The following is a 17,692-nucleotide window of genomic DNA, read 5'->3' as shown; positions in this document are numbered from 1 at the left end:
CTTATAGCCAAGTGATATTTGTTAAAACGAATTTTCTGTTTACTACTGGAATAACCCAGATCCTAACAAATGTTGTCACGTCGACAACTAAAACCAAAAACAAAACAGAGTTACTGTTCCCCATGTTGATATTCTGGTTGGTGGACAAACCCCCGCAGCATCTAATTTACTGAGTGCAAGAACTGAATTTTAAGACAGGGCTAAACCCTCCAGTATCGTGCACCTGTTTCCCACTACCCCCCCGTTTCTTCCCCGTTCCTTAACTCGTGGTCCAGCTGGCAGGAGAAACAAACACTAGCTTAGTGACGTTATCTGATTGGTGGGTTCTCGAAATACCCGACATTTGAGGATTTGTTCCGATTGGCTTATTCCACGTACACCTGCACGTTTGCAAAGAGCGGAAAATAAGGAACAGAATAGAAGCTGTTTGGAAATCATTTCTACCTCATTGAGTTCTTCACTGTCGAAGAAACTCGTTCGAAAAGATAGTCGATAACGTTTCGCTGTGTTGTAAAACGTGCCGGAGAGTTTAACACTGCAAATCGTGTAAAGTTACCTGTTGGACTTGTCCGTGCCATAATACGCCCAAACTCTCTGGTGCCGAAACTTACATATATTATTGGATCCTTCATAATGCCTCGTTCGTTCTTAATCAAGAAACGTCAAAATTATAAAACCAGCCTTCCAATCAAGAGATCCTGGAGTAATATCAATGAGAAGGTCATTATTAGCCTGACATCTCCGTTATCTTTATACTCAGGTATGTAATCGTGAAAATTAAAGTTTTCCACACGCTTATTGCGACAACAGGTTTGTAAGACAGAAATTTTAACATAATGGTAACGAACAGTGATAAGGAACAGCGAACTTCTTGGGCGTCTTAGAACGTCTCCAGTCTTAACTTTAACAAATTTGACACGAAATAAAGACAATATAAGTGTCCTCTCACTAAGTAATAACTTCCTGTTTTGAATAACAGTTCTAATTTTACTGAATTTATTTCGTTTTATTATTATAATTATCTGGTTTGTTTGTTGATGTTGTTATTAGGATGGTAGAACCGAGTCTTTCATATAATACCCGAGTTTCAGTTACTGAATTATATATTTTATTCTTGTATTATATCTATTGCTCAACTTATCTGAAGTACGAAACTGAACATAACAAAACATCCAATAAACAACTTGATTTTAGTGTTCATTATTAGATACTGCATTATCCTTCGTACAACCATGCATTACTATATTTTTCTTGTCACTTTGGTTCTATTAACATTAGTAAGTCAATAAGGGATGAGACACATAAGTGGCTGATTAAGTTTTTCAAGAGTTTAACGCAATTTCTTTACAAACCAACGTTTTTACGTCCCTGAAGTACATGATTTATTAAACATGTTTAATGTTACAGAAACAAAATGATATAAACCATAAAATGAATCGTGATTAATATATTCATCTTTAATTTACAATAATTAGTTTTCTTCGTCAGACATTAAATACGTTTTAATAAATAGTTTATCATAATTTTAATGTTGTTCTCCGGTAGGCCAGTGTTAATTTACTGAACTTAGAACGCTTAAATTAGGTGTTCGATTTCTCGTGACGGAAAGAACACACTTTATCCAATATGTTGTTCTGAGTTTTAATTCAAATTTAATAAAAATACAAAAATATGTTCTGCACATTAATAAAAAAAGAAGTAGAGAGAAAATTCGTCACATATTCAAATGATTTATGTAATCTTTAAAATCTCAGGTATTTCAGCCATTTCGTATCTGTGACAGCTTTGTTGCCAGGTGATATTTAGAACTAGTGGCACAAACTCTATGGGCAACGCTCTAACGACGTTTTCGTTAAGATTTTTATCTGTAGTTGTGTAAAGATAAGATTAGTAAAGTTGTTTTACTGATGACAACACTCAACAGCAAACTGTTTTTCAGTTTTCGCACGTGGTTCAAGAACTGAGGAAAACTAAAAGTGGGTGTGACAAATAAACCTGATCACGGGACGTCAAATAGAGTTAATAAAACTCTTAGTTTTCACAGGATTTTATGTGACTGGTATGACGTCAGGGGTGTTTCGGCACGAATTAAACATAAATAAATTAATGATAGATTTCAGAAAAGCATGGTCTGTACGTAGCAGAAAGAAAAGACAATGAATCACACTGCTCAAAATCCTAAATGAAGGAACTGATCCGTTTTGACATTGTTTTCCTACCTTAATTATTTGTTTCAAAACTTTTAATACTGATAATAATATGGGTGCGAAATGGCCCTTTGGTAGAGCTTTGAATTTCGGAGCTGGCGAGCCGAATTCAAATCCATGCAAAACCAAGAAATATTTCATACACTTTAGCATGTCGCTACGTTATAAGAGAGACAGTCAATCCTTTAGAGTGAATGATGGGTTGTAGGACATTGGCGACCAGCTGCTTTTCTTCTTGACAACAGTTTATGATGATGGACGTAGGCAGATGTCCTCAGGGACTTTTCCATAAATACATAAAACAAATATCGACAGTAATATACACGCTCACACTTCATTCAACCAAAGAGTTCCCATTAAATCCATGTATCTATTATCTGCAATAGAAATGTTGTGGCTTCAACCCATTTAAATGTGTAACTGGATGTTTTCATTGTTTTCTTTTAAATAGATAACCGAGTTCCCTTTGACTTGACTAGAAACGCAAGAGTTTCCGGTTCAGAGACCGAGTATCAATCTCAATCAGAAGAACCCTTACAACATCGACTTTGTCCAGATGAGTTCGCTTTTTCTACATCCTGTACTAAAACAGTGGTTAGTCGACCAGAAGAATCATCTTGCAGACAAACAGTCGTTTCCCATTACCACCATTACCACCCCGACACCACGTACAGCTTCGGATACGTGGGACAGCTTCAGACACCAATGTCTCCACCGCGGTCACCACCCACTTCCTATAATGACCTGACCAGATCGACTAATAAGCCAATTTTGGATTCACCAGTTTCTGCAAAAGAGCTATTTTCACCCATAAAGTCGCTTCCTCTTCAAGCACTGGTACCTAGCAAAAGCGAGGCGTGGATTCCATACGGCCACCAGGAATCACTTTTGACAGCTCCACCTAGTCCTGAATCAGAAGAGGAAAACAGTCGAGACAGCTCAACGACAGTTAGTAAAACGCTTTCAGCAAATTCTCGATATCAGTGTTTGGAATGTGATAAAAACTACTCTACCCTCAGTGGACTCTCCAAACATCGGCAGTTCCACTGTGAGTCAACTACTAAAAAGTCCTTTAGTTGTAAACACTGCGACAAGGTTTACGTCTCCCTTGGGGCTCTCAAGATGCACATCAGGACTCACACCCTCCCGTGTACATGTACGTTATGTGGCAAAGCCTTCTCCCGCCCATGGTTACTTCAAGGTCACATCCGGACCCATACTGGAGAGAAACCTTTCTCCTGTCCACACTGTACCCGAGCTTTCGCCGATCGGTCTAACCTGCGGGCTCACCTCCAGACACACTCGGACGTCAAGAAATACAGGTGTAAGTCCTGTAACAAGACCTTCTCTCGCATGTCCTTGTTGGTGAAGCATGAGGAAGGAATATGTGCCAGTGGACTCCAGCAGCGGTAACCAGTCGCGTTCCGCACTGTTGAACTTAGAAAAGAACTACAGAACGTTTGAAATTAGCTGCTTAAAATTGTTCAATTCATTGAGCCTACCTAAGAACTCTGACTGTTCCCCTAAGAAGAAGAAAATATAAACACGAAGGAGTCACGATCTTTGTGAAATAGCTTAAGAAACAGAAAAAAAAACCAACCAAATTTAACTTCTTATACTAGTCTGTATATTTTAAATGTCCTATTGTCTTAGAGTTTGATAGAGATTAAAACTATTGATTGGATTGAGAACCAGCATCCAACTGCCATGCTTACAAACCTAATAAAGACTCGTGTGATTTTTGTATATACATTTGTTTTTAATTTCGCGCAAGGCTACTCAAGGGCTATCTGCGCTAGCCGTCCCTAATTTAGCATTGTAAGACTAGAGGGAAGGTAGCTAGTCATCAACACCTACGCCAACTCTTAGGTTACTCTTTTACCAACGAATAGTGGGATTGACTGTACCATTATAACGCCCCCACGGCTGAAAGATCGAGCATGTTTGGTGCGACCGGGATTCGAGCCCGCAACCTTCAGATTACGAGTCGAACTTCTTAACCCACCTGGCCATGTCTGGCCTTTGTATATACATACATATTTTTAATACGTTTTTTTAAATATAGATTGAAAGTTAAGACATCGTCTTATAGAACTTTATAAGCTCGTTTTTTATAAAGTTTAAAAAAAAACTTGCGTTTAATGCACAAAGTAATCGTGATACATTTACTCCTACAGTGTACATTTTGGTACTTAGAGTTTAGGAAAGGTAACATTAAGGTACGTTACCCAGGTATTGTATTATTTAAAGTTACGTTATTGACACAAGGTAAAAGTAAATAACAGCGGTAAAAATACTAGTCAACCAATGTTTTCATACTCAAAGTTTTAGTTTTTAAAATGTTTGGTTAAGAAAATTATAAGGCTAGAGTGTATTATACTATGTAACAAAATTTTTACTTTTTCTTGCTCCTGGTCAGAAAGTGTTATTTTCCAATTGATTAAGCCTAAAGTAAATGGAAAAGACCTATTTTTTCTTCAAATTTTGCTTTTGTAACCTGGGAGCGTATAACAAAAACATGATGGGAGACTGTATTTGGGGGCTGATACGTAAAAGTGATTTACATTACAATCGCAAATCTCGATAAAACTACTCACTTCTGAACGTTTTTGTATAACTTTAGTATAAATACATGTAAATCCTAATTCATATGTTGTTTTATTCAGACCTTACATGAATGATAAAGTGCAAATTTGCCCGTTTTTACATAGAAAATAGGCTCATTTCTAAATTTCATTATCCAGGTCACAAAAGCAAAGTTTGAAGGGAATAATGGCCGTTTTCTGCACTTTTACAACATAAGCAATTAAGACATAACACATACTATCCAGGAACAAAATTTGTGTTACATGGTGTTATATAACGTTACAGCATTAGAAAAATGTATTAAATATGTTGCTCATTTTGTTTTCCATATCAAATGTACGGCTTTTGTAGGTGATTGAACGTCATTACGACTTTCAAGCTGCACATTTAGCCATATAAATATTCGGAACGTAGAGTACAATGTAAAATGTGTTGCATTCTCACAGAAATGTTCGTTTAAATTAAGTATATGTATATATATGTGTGTGCTGTTGGTACAGTTTCTGAAAGTTTTCACTGTTGACTGAAGGATGAAAATGGCAAACAATTTGTGTTAACTTTCTTTGAAGGAAATGTATATTAATGAGTATCTTTTGATTGAAGTCTTACATTAACAGATACAATATCCGTCTCCTTTACAACTGTTATAATTTCACGTATGTTTGTTTTCTTCATGTTTATTTTTTACGAGCAGCAACTGGGCCAACCTTTTAAACAATATTTTGCTTCACCGTGTATCACCGTTCTGTTATATTGTTGTAGTTTTATATTCTCTTCAGTTACAATAATTCAAAATATAATTTCTGCCTGTGACGTCATAATCCCATGAAAAACACCTAAGCCGAAAGTCGAGTGGAATTAAATACTGTTTATTTGAAATTCTTTGTTGCCTTCATTGAAAATGTGTTGTTTATATATATATATACAGTTTTGTACTACCTTATAAAGACCATAATGGGCTCCTGTATCCGATTGATCATGATAATAAAAAAATGTGCACGTTCTATCTCTAGGGTTGATTGTTACTTGGGTGTCATTACCTTGACATCAGAACTTACACACATAACAAAAAGCAACACACCAGAACAGCTGCAGCCAACCGAGAAAATATTAACCTTCGAGATGTGGTGTGGTGTTATATTACTCTTACTACGTCACTGCAACCATAAGTAGCACGATTGTTTACATAATCATAAGCCAGCAGGAGCCTAGTGGTTAGCGCGTTCAGAATGCGTATCTACCGATTCATGGTTCGCGACGCACTTTTGCAAAATACGCGCTCCACTCGTTGGCACCCTGTAGGAATGACAATGAAATCATACTAATGGGCCAGAGAAATGTTGGCAGTGGGTGCTGTTAACTAGCTGCTTTCTATTTTGTCTATATATTCAGAATAAGGATGGATGTGTTCAAACGAGCCTTATGTACCTTAGCATGAAATTCTGGAACAAAGATACACACAGTCAGGTAGGTGTAAATAAATTGTTTAGTGTCGTATCTGGCTAATCACTTGAACAAAAATGTAACAGGTAGCGTAACGTCTTGCTGACAACGAATAACGATTAATGCTTACAAGTACACACAAAAGCAATGACATTTCTCTTGGTGAAACCACTTCTACTACGTTAATACAATCAGTACAACAATTTTTAGCTCTGTCTCTAAATTTTATTAATTAATATCACATATAGAGGATACTATAAAAATAAAGAGTGAAAATGTCGAGGAAATGAATAAACATTGCGTGGCTGAGATTTCGAAACAAACGATTGTTTGTTTTTTTGAATTTTGCACAAAGCTACTCGAGGGCTATCTGCGCTAACCGTCCCTAATTTAGCAGTGTAAGACTAGAGGGAAGGCAGCTAGTCATCACCACCCACCGCCAACTCTTGGGCTACTCTTTTAACAGCAAATAGTGGGATTGACCGTCACATTATAACACCCCACGGCTGAAAGGGCGAACATGTTTGGAGCGACGGGGATGCGAACCCGCGATCCTCAGATTACGAGTCGAACGCCTTAATCCACCTGGCCATGCCGGGGCCCGAAACAAACGACAGGAAATTATGGAAAACCATGATCGTCAACATTGGATATGATATCCAGAGAAAGGAGAAAATATCACATAGTTGTATTCAAGACAAGCTAATTGGGAATAAACTGTAGGTAACATTCTTCAGAGATCAGACACTTAACACTGTATCAACTCGAATCTTCTTTGTGAGAAAGATGTATTGGAGCATACTGTAACCTTATAACACGTAGGTCAACCGGTTTCTGCTTAAGCAGATTTGTTCACAATGGGCCCAGCATGGCCAAGAGGGTTAAGGCCGCATCTTATGGGTAGAACTTTTAAGAAAAGAAAGATTAGAAAAGCCTCAGTTTTGTAAAACTTTTGACTTTGACGTTTGCAAACATGGAAAAAAAAAAAGATGTTTTGAATTAAGCACAACGCTACACAATGGGCTATCTGTGATCTGCCCACCACGGGTATCGAAATCCGGTTTTTAGTGTTGTAAGTCCGCAGACGTACCTCTGAGCCACTGGGGGGCGATAAAAAAAGGCAAAACCTCTCATTTGTCTGTTTCAGTCTGTGGCAGTTAAGAAAGAAAGAACAAGCAAAAAAAATTTTTTTTTGGTAATGTTCGACCTTTGACCCCTAAAAATCGGAACCAGGGCCTAAATGATAAAAATAAAAAGGCTTTCGAGACGTCTTAAACTAAGATATACGTCTTACAAATTTCAGGGCTGTCGAGTGTGTGTGTGTGTTTTCTTATAGTAAAGCCACATCGGGCTATCTGCTAAGCCCACCGAGGAGAATCGAACCCCTAATTTTAGCGTTGTAAATAATCCGTAGACTTACCGCTGTACTAGCGGGGGGCAGGACTGTCGGTTTAGAATAAATAAGTGTTGCACAATTGTAATTGTTGAGGAAAAATAAATAAACTTAAAAAATACAATACGTGTCCCCCCCTTTTATTCGGGAGACAAGAAAAAAGCTTGCATAACAAAGTCTTAATGAGTATGAAAGTTATTCACGGAAATACTGGAAATCGCTGATGTTTCTTTTCTCGAAAGTGACGAATATTAAGTCATATTAATTATTTCGGTTTTCTCTATGCATTAAATAAAATATTAGAGTGATGTACTAATTGCAGCTTATGAGAATAGTATAGCAGAACAAAAAAGGTTTACACAGCACAAACATAGCATTTGTTACTGTTTACCGAATAGGCGTAAAACGCAAGTTCTTTTGCAAGTTCATGGTTTTACGTTCTCATGTATGCGGGGCCTGGCATGGCCTAGCGCGTTAAGGCGTGCGCTTCGTAATCTGAGGGTCGCGGGTTTGCGCCCGAGTCGCGCCAAACATGCTTGCCCTCCCAGCCGTGGGGGCGTTATAATGTGACGGTCAATCCCACTATTCGTTGGTAAAAGAGTAGCCCAAGACTTGGCGGTGGGTGGTGATAACTAGCTGCCTTCCCTCTAGTCTTACACTGCTAAATTAGGGACGGCTAGCACAGATAGCCCTCGAATAGCTTTGTGCGAAATTCTAAAAAAACAAACAAACTCATGTATGCAAGTAAACTTGCATCAGATACTGACAAACTTTGTCCCCTCCAGTGGGTCTGAGGTAAGTGTGATGACTAAAATGCTAAAAACCCATGTTAGGTACAACACAGATTATCCATTGTATAGCTTCAGGCTTAACAACAAACAAACACAAAACTTAAACCATAGGATACGAACTGCTGGATGCAAAGCTTTATTATAGTTAACAGTCACCAACACTATTACCAAAAGGGAGAATGCACAGTAACTGTAATTACCAAGACAGGTTTAGCTTCAATAGAAACGATCGTAATTTTATTAAAACAACAGAATTATTTTCACTTTTTTATTCTTACAAATTAACTAGAAAACTTTGAAAACGTTCAATTATTTTTTTCGTACACATTTCTGTGCTTATGAAACAAATTCATAACATATTTACTGATATTTTTGGTTAGTTTTTCATCAAATTAAGTTACTTTTGTGAAGGAATTAGTTATTAACGCTGTTTTAGGACGAAAACCTGCCACAATATATTTAAAAGAATCTGGTTGGTTCTGTAAAGTATATATTAGACCGGCATGGCCAGGTGGTTAAGGCACTCGACTCGTAATCCGAGGGTCGCGGGTTGGAATCCCTGTTACGCAAAACATGGTCGCCCTTTCATCTGTGGTGCGTTGTAATGTGAAGGTCAATCCCACTATTCGTTGGCAAGAGAGTAGCCCAAGAGTTGGCGGTGAGTGGTGATGACTAGTTGCCTTCCCTCTAGTCTTACACTGCTAAATTAGGGATAGCTAGCGCAGATAGTCCTCGAGTAGCTTTGCGCAAAATTCAAAAACAAACAAACAAGCAAGCACAGAGGCTGTAATGTATTCAATGCCAACAAAACGAAAACTAAAACCAAACAGGAGTTATACTTATAAGAATGTCAAATATCATCTGTGTATGTGGTTACACTATTTTGTTCTTAAAATACAAGACTTGTTTCTTATAAATGCTTTGTATCATACAACAAACATATATATATCCCGCTACGTGTTTTGTTGTCTGTCCAATGTTTGTACTACATGCTTGTTAAAACAATATTCCGGCACGAGGAAAATCAATCTGCAGCGAAGTGCAACAGTAGTGGTAGCTAAGAGATCAAACCTGTAAAGGTTATTCTAACAATACCTTTACCAGTAAGAAAGCAACGATTTTTTCTTCTAGTTACATGCTTTACTTCTTTTTGTTAAGACAGTGAAATGAGAGGTCATAAGTCAGAAGGGACGTTTGCCAACGTTCACAGTATTGTACACAGAAGACACGCCTGAGGGTGGGGGCATTAGAATGGCTTTGTTTCAGGCTTTTAATGTCCCTGTTGCATCGATATTAAGTCGACAATAATTGTGTATAAATTAATCTAGAAACAGTTCTTATTAGGACTTTTTTATTAACTTTCAGTAGATCTCTCCAGCATCGTCTACTCGTCCCTCGCTAGTACAGTGGTAAGTCTACGAATTTACAACGCTAACATCATGGGCTCGATTCCCCTCGGTGGACTCAGCAGACACTCAAATGTGACTTTGCTATAAAAAACACACAAACACACACACATTCTCCCACTGTCTTCCTAGGGCTCACGGAAGGTCTATGGGCTTATGACGCTAAAAATCTATTTTCGATAACCGCGTTGGGCAGAGAACTAGTAATTCACTGTAGAGCTATGTGCTTAACAAACATGGGAAACAGATATGATAAAGTAATTAGGAAAGATGTTTTGAATCATATGCGACAGTAAATTGGATATTTTCAATCTTAGCTGCCCTTTTGCTATACGTGGGATAAACCGACTAGATCAGAGTTTAAAAGTTTAAGAAAAATCATGCATAATTTAAAACTATCAAACAAAGAGATGATAATCATTCAACAGCACCCGCGGCTCACACTGCTATTCTTAATCGAATAGCGATATTTTTTCTCAAACAACTTAAAGTTCGTACGGAGCATGTTCAGCAGACTAGGACTGGCTCAAGCCTTGGACCATCCGGTCACCATCCTTTATGCGCTAAACACCAGTCCGCACTCGATTTTTAACATTACCACACGTTAATCAGTCTCATATAATATCGGTTTTGTAAGAATTACCCTTGATTTCAAAATATGTGAAACAGTGCATACAAATATATACACTGCTGGCCAAAATTTTAAAGCCGATGAACATAAAGAAAAAATATAAGTTTTGCGTTGTTAGACTCAACCCCTTATTTGAGTAGAGCTTCGAAAGATGAAAATAAGAAAAGGGAAAAAAAACCTTTTTTAGCATTTAATAGGGAAAATGTGAACACTATGAAATTAGCCTAAATACCAGCTGGTCAAAAGTTTAAGACCATACCAAAAAGAAGTCCAAAACAGGGTAAGAAATTCCCAACAAGAGGTCTCAGTAGTGAGTTGCACGGTCGTCATTGCGAGTAACTGCAAGCATTCGCTTTGGCATGATCGATATAAGCGTTTACAGAAGGCTAACTGGAATGTTATTCCAAGTGGTGAAGATGGTTTCACGAAAATCATGCAATTTTTGGAAATGACGTCCATTTCTATAGACTTCCCTTGCCATCCACCTGCAAACATTTTCAATGGGGTTCAGTTAGGGCGAACACGCTGGATGGTCCAAAAGAATCACGTTATTCGTCATGAAAAAGTCCTTTGTCCTGCGGGCATTGTGGATTGCAACGTTGTCCTACTGAAAAATCCAGTCATATCCACACAAGCGAGGACCTTCAATCAATAAGGATGCTCTCTCCAACATGCCATCTTGGCCAGCTGGTGTTTGACGCCCCTATATAACCTGAGGCTCCATTGTTCCATGGAAGGAGAAAGCACCCCAGATCATCATGGAACCTCCTCCACTGTGTCGTGTAGAAAATGTTTCCAGTGGGATATCCTTATCGTGCCAGTAACGTTGGAAGCCATCTGGACTATCCAGGTTAAATTGTTTCTCATCAAATAACAAAACCTTCGTCCACTTTTCTACGTCCCATGTTTGGTGCTTCTCAGCAAAGTTTAACCGAGCTGTTTCGTGGTGTGGTAGGAGACGTGGCCTTTGAAGAAGTTTACGGGTTTTAAAGCCTTTCTCTCGTAGATGCCGTCTTACTGTTCTTGAGCTGCATTCTGCGTCTGTAAGGGTCTTAATCTGGGTCGACGATCGGCTCTTGTCTTGCCACACAACCCGTTGAATCCTCCAGCTCAACGCCAGCGAAATTTTTTTGGGCCGACCACTTGAAATTCTCGTTCCGTATCCCTCAGGATCTCCTAAGAAATTTGCAACAGCAGTGTTACTACGCCCAATCTCACCAGCAAGGGCACGTTGAGAGAGACCTTGCTTTTGCAGCTCGACAATTCTGCCACGTTCAAACTCTCTCAACTTTCTAGCTTTTGCCATGTTTTTACCCAATGTAACACAGGAGATGTCAATGGGAGATGTTGACAACGCTAATGCTTGAACACAAATAACTACATTTCGTTATGTGTTTACCGAATAACGCTTCATTTCAGTATGGTCTTAAACTTTTGACCAGCTAGTATTTAGGCTAATTTCATAGTGTTCACATTTTCCCTATTAAATGCTAAAAAAAGTTTTGTTATTTTTATCTTCCATTTTCTTATTTTCATCTTTCGAAGCTCTACTGAAATAAGTGGTTGAGTTTGACAACGCAAAATGCATATTTTTCTTTATGTTCATTGGCCATAAGATTTTGGCCAGCAGTGTATATAAATAAGAAAAACAAAGAAAATGCTTTCAACAATGCATATTTTTGTTTTATACCCAATATAAGGATCAAGTCGATAAAACTTTCAAAACTCTTATAAATATTCGACATGAAGTCGTTTAACGTTAGATTTATTTGTTTGATTCTTTTTAATTTCTCGCAAAGCTACACGAGGGCTATCTGCGTTAGCCGTCCCTAATTTAAAAGTGTAAGACTAGAGGGAAGGCTGCTAGTTATCACCACCCACCGCCAACCATTGGGCTATTCTTTTACCAATGAACAGTGGGATTGATTGTAATTTTATAACGCCCCTACGGCTGAAAGGACGTGCATGTTTGGTGCGTTAGATTTATATGATTAGCTTTTTAACTTAAAGGTTAAAAGTTGAAATGGAATTTCAGCTACAAATGCAGTCTTAAAATATTGACACCAGAACAGAACAAGGCAGAAATGTCATCTAACATTAGTCGTAAAAATAATAATAAAACAAATGTTACTGGGACTCGATCACCAATGACGTAACGAGGTTCATGATCTATAATTTAAAAAAGAAATGACTCTAATTCTATTGTAAATTGTTGAATTGTAATTAAATAAATTAAGATAAAAGAATCATTGAATGTTGTTTGTATGCAGAAACAATATTTGGAAATAGAGCCTTGAATACAAAGTAACATTCCCGTTTCGTTTTATTGTTATTTTCAAAATCCGCGACAACAAACGCAACCCCCCAGTGACACAGCAATCTGTCTGCTTTCTTACAACCCGGCCCGGCTTGGCCAGGTGGTTGAGGTACTCGACTCGTAATCCGAGGTTCGCTGGTTCTAATCCCCGTCACACCAATCATGTTCGCCTTTTCAGCCGTGTAGGCGTTATAATGTGTCGGTCAATCCCACTATTCATTGGTAAAAGAGAAGCCCAAGAGTTGGCGGTTGGTGGTGATGACTAGCTGCCTTCCTTCTAGTCTTACACTGTAAAATTAGGAACGGCTAGCGCAGATAGCCCTCGTATAGCTTTGCGCGAAATTCAAAATAAACCAGGTTACAACGCTAGAAATCGTGTTTCTTCACCCTCGGTGGGCAGAGCACAGATATACCATTGTGTTTAATTATAAACAAACAAGCAAAGCCTCACTTCAAAACTAAGGAACTTTACAGGGACTTTTTTTTTCTACAGAACAGTTTGTTTTACATAAAAGAAGTTATTTTTCACTAGTAAATACAATAGAGCAGGGCCGGTGCAAATATTAAACGACTAGGCAGTTGCCTAGAGTGTCACAATTTGTGTTGTTTCATAGTTCAGTAATAATGAAACTGTCCGGGCAAACAGACAGTTACCACTCGTGTGTGTGTTTTTTTTCTTGTAGTAAAGTGGTTGTTTTGGAATTTCGCACAAAGCTACTCAAGGGCTATCTGTGCTAGCCGTCCATAATTTAACAGTGTAAGACTAGAGGGAAGGCAGCTAGTCATCACCACTTACCGCCAACTCTTGGGCTACTCTTTTGCCAACGAATAGTGGAATTGACCGTAACATTATAACGCCTCCACGGCTGGGAGGGCGAGCGTGTTTGGCGCGACCCTCGGATTACGAGTCGCACGCCTTACGCGCTTGGCCATGCCAGACCTCTTCTAGTAAAGCTAATTAGGCTATCTGCTGAGTCCATGGAGGGAAATTTGCCACTCCTCACACTTTAGAAATAATGTATGTTATTTAAGTTATTTTACCGATTGTACTTGACTATCATTATTCCATTAACAATTCTACTCGAATTACAAAAATTAAAGTTTTGAACCTTGGTTTTACCTTAGTAGCATCACCCTACGATACTTATTACATAATTTAATAAAAATCTGTTGACCTGTTCAGAGCCACTAAAAGTTTCAGAACAATAGATAGTTAGTTTTTGATGCAGTTTGAATAAAGTTAATACATATATTGGTATTGAACATTTTGATAATTTCATATTTTGCTACACGTGTAAGGGGGGGGGGGCGCATAGTTTAAAGGTTGCCTAGGGTAACAAATACCCTTACATCATCCCTGCGACAGAACATGAGAAGACAATAAAAAATAAATAAAGTGTTTTACGCGTTTTCCAAGGTAATGGGTTTTCTTACAAAATAGGCCTACGTATGTCAGTTGTTTAAACCTCTTATTGGACGTCCTCCGACGAGCGCGTGGACTTACTCCATTGCTTAAGACATTTTTTTTTTTTTGTATAGAAGTTAACGCAGGAGTTATATAAGATATGCAAGGGGTTGGATTAAGAAAAGGTCAGATTAGTTACGCTTACAAAGTACAGCTGAGTCATATATACATAACTTATGAATAATTCCTTCTCGAAGGTAAAACCCAACGCGATGATAATACAATAGAAGTGCATCGTCTCATAGCAGCCTCGCGTAAGCTAAGGGAGCGAAGGTAAGAATTAATAATAACCGTGTGAACATACCTCAGAAGACCCAGGTAAAAAAAAAAAATCTTGTTGTAAGGATTGCGGTAAGCCTTAAAGAAATGTGTATTCAGGCTGGAAGCAAAACCGAAACCTTCAAAACGTGTGTATGAGCCAACGATGTAGCGATACAAATTGAAACAACAATGAGGAAAGAATGACGTCCAACAACATGAACATGGAACAACATGAACATGGTAGTCTTCAAAACCTAGGTAGGAAATTAGTACGTAAGACACTATCAACTTCTCTCTTAGTAACAAAAATAACCATATAATTATGTTTCCTTGAATAGTGTAACAACAAATTATGTAACCAGTTTTATTTCTTCGAGATTCTCTCTGTATATAAAAGAAACCTAAGAAAACGTAAGATACAATACTTTTGTTAGTGCTACTGAAAATTAAAAGTTTAAAATGAACAGCGAGATTATTCAAACAGATTCTTAAAAACACTTTAAAAAATGAAATGGTTGATTTTTCCAACTTATTTTATTTATTTGTTGCTAAGCGCCAGTGCTGCCGATGACCTCTCACCAGGGATACCACCTTAGGATTCGAGTTTGAATTTTATCGTTAGGAGCCCTCAGTCTCACTACCGAGTCATACAAATTGGCTTATTTCACTGACGTTTTAAAAGTCTGATGAAATGCTGTAATTAATTCGTTTAGATTTGTTGAAAGTAAATAAAGACCATGGTTTGATGTGTATGTGTTGTTTTCTTATAGCAAAGCCACATCACGCTATCTGCTGAGTTCACCGAGAGGAATTGAACCGCTGATTTCAGCGTTGTAAACCCGTAGACTTACCGCTGTACCAGCGGGAGACTGTGGTTTGATGTTTTCAATCGCTTTAGAGTGTCAATTAACTGATTCGCAGTCAATTCTGAATCAGTTTAAAAGTGTAAAATGAAATCGCTGGATTTAGTTTTTTTTTATGTTAAAAATGAATAAATTATGGGCTTATTTTTTGTGTATTATTCATTATTATTTAAGTATATTTAATTATATTTAATTATTATTTGTTATTATTTAATAATATTCTAAATATAACCTGTTTATTTATATTAAACTTAAGAAGAACCTATTTGTGAAGTTTTGAAGTTTTACTATTATGCGACGCTTCACTAAAATAGTTGGAAGTGTCTATAAATGTCTGTCTTTTTATAACGATGAAATTAAATACGATTTCTGAATTGTAATCAGTTCCTAGGATACATAACACTATGTAATAAAATTAATCAGTTCCTAGGATACATAACACTATGTAATAAAATTAATCAGTTCATAGGATACATAACACTATGTAATAAAATTAAGCAGCTCATAGGATACATAACACTATGTAATAAAATTAAGCAGCTCATAGGATACATAACACTATGTAATAAAATTAATCAGTTCCTAGGATACATAACACTATGTAATAAAATTAATCAGTTCATAGGATACATAACACTATGTAATAAAATTAAGCAGCTCATAGGATACATAACACTATGTAATAAAATTAAGCAGCTCATAGGATACATAACACTATGTAATAAAATTAATCAGTTCATAGGATACATAACACTATGTAATAAAATTAAGCAGCTCATAGGATACATAACACTATGTAATAAAATTAAGCAGCTCATAGGATACATAACACTATGTAATAAAATTAATCAGTTCATAGGATACATAACACTATGTAATAAAATTAAGCAGCTCATAGGATACATAACACTATGTAATAAAATGTTTACTTGTTCCTGGGCAGAAAGTTCCCAATTGATTAAGCCTAAAGTAAATGGAAAAGACCTATTTTTTTCTTCAAACTTTGCTTTTGTGACCTGGGGGCGTATAACAAAAACATGATGGGAGACTGTATTTGGGGGCTGATACGTGAAAGTGATTTACATTACAGTCATAAATCTCGAAAATCTACTCACTTCTAAACATTTTTGTATAACTTTTACGTGGTCCTGTCATGGCCCAGCGCGTAAGGCGTGCAACTCGTAATCCGAGGGTCGCGGGTTCGCGCCCGCGTCGCGCCAAACATCCTCGCCCTTTTAGCCGTGGAGGCGTTGTAAAGTGACGGTCAATCCCACTATTCGTTGGTAAAAGAGTAGCCCAAGAGTTGGCGGTGGGTGGTGATGACTAGCTGCCTTCCCTCTAGTCTTACACTGCTAAATTAGGGACGGCTAGCAGAGATAGCCCTCGAGTAACTTTGTGCGAAATTCAAAAACAAACAAACAGACCTTACGTAAATAAAAATGTGCAAATTTTCCCGTTCGTACATAGACAATAGGTTAATTTTTAAATGTCATTAACCAGGTCACAAAAGTAAAGTCTGAAGGGAATAATGTTCATTTTCTGTACTTTTACAACATAAGCAATTAGGAAATAACACATACTATCCAGGAACAAAATTTGTGTTACATAGTTTAATTAATAAGAATCATTTCAGCTACAGTGATATAATTATAAAGTGAAAACAAATGTCAAACGACATGAAGTGGATCCAAGTTAAAAAGTAAGGGTTTCTGGCTTTACTAACAGTTCAGAGATCTGTTTCAGTCCCATAACATGGTTCTCTCGTGTTAAGATTTCTGCTACAACTTTGCTGGTAATAATATTCACATAAAGAATAATCTTTGACAAGATGTGTTTGTTGTTAACGTTACTGTTTATTTACTGTAGCTGATCCATGTTATTATTCGTTTTTGTGTTTATTGAAGCTAAACGTTTTTGTTTTTTAATTGTCCGTATTTTATGTACCTTAATGAAAATAAGGTATAAGCTGGTTTTATATTCAGATATAATTATTTTCACACCAGGCAAGAGAAAAGGGACAAAAAATTCATTAAAAAAACAAAGAACATAAAATAATTTTTAATTATGTCAAAAAAATATCATTTATTTTGATCCAAATTTTGGAGCGAAAATAGTATGTTTTTACTTATAAGTTCTAAGTTTTGTCGCATTAACAAGAATAACGAAAGAAACTCATTGTTATGATTTAGTTAATCAATAAACTGTATTTCTCAGTGAGTAGGACAGTGAACCGACCAGCAGACGAGAGTTATATTTCTTAGCAAAAATTAAATAAAACTAAAAAGAGAATTTTGTGAGTAAGTATTGCACTGCAAGAACAGTTTTTTAT

At 37.1% G+C, this 17,692-nt stretch overlaps 1 protein-coding gene across 1 annotated transcript; it reads left to right on the top strand.

The window, feature by feature from the left end:
* The first annotated feature begins 211 nt into the window (after positions 1–211).
* LOC143250941 (uncharacterized) lies at positions 212–5,780 on the top strand. The gene is made up of 2 exons (XM_076502168.1): positions 212–760; positions 2,659–5,780. The coding sequence occupies exons 1-2, from the start codon at positions 634–636 to the stop codon at positions 3,618–3,620; spliced, it is 1,089 nt and encodes a 362-aa protein (XP_076358283.1). The 5' UTR covers positions 212–633; the 3' UTR covers positions 3,621–5,780.
* The last annotated feature ends 11,912 nt before the right edge of the window (positions 5,781–17,692 follow it).

The sequence above is a fragment of the Tachypleus tridentatus genome, chromosome 5 (genome assembly GCF_004210375.1).
Source record: "Tachypleus tridentatus isolate NWPU-2018 chromosome 5, ASM421037v1, whole genome shotgun sequence".
In the NCBI taxonomy this organism is placed as follows: Eukaryota; Metazoa; Arthropoda; class Merostomata; order Xiphosura; family Limulidae; genus Tachypleus; species Tachypleus tridentatus.
This window is presented reverse-complemented; position numbering and strand designations above follow the sequence as displayed.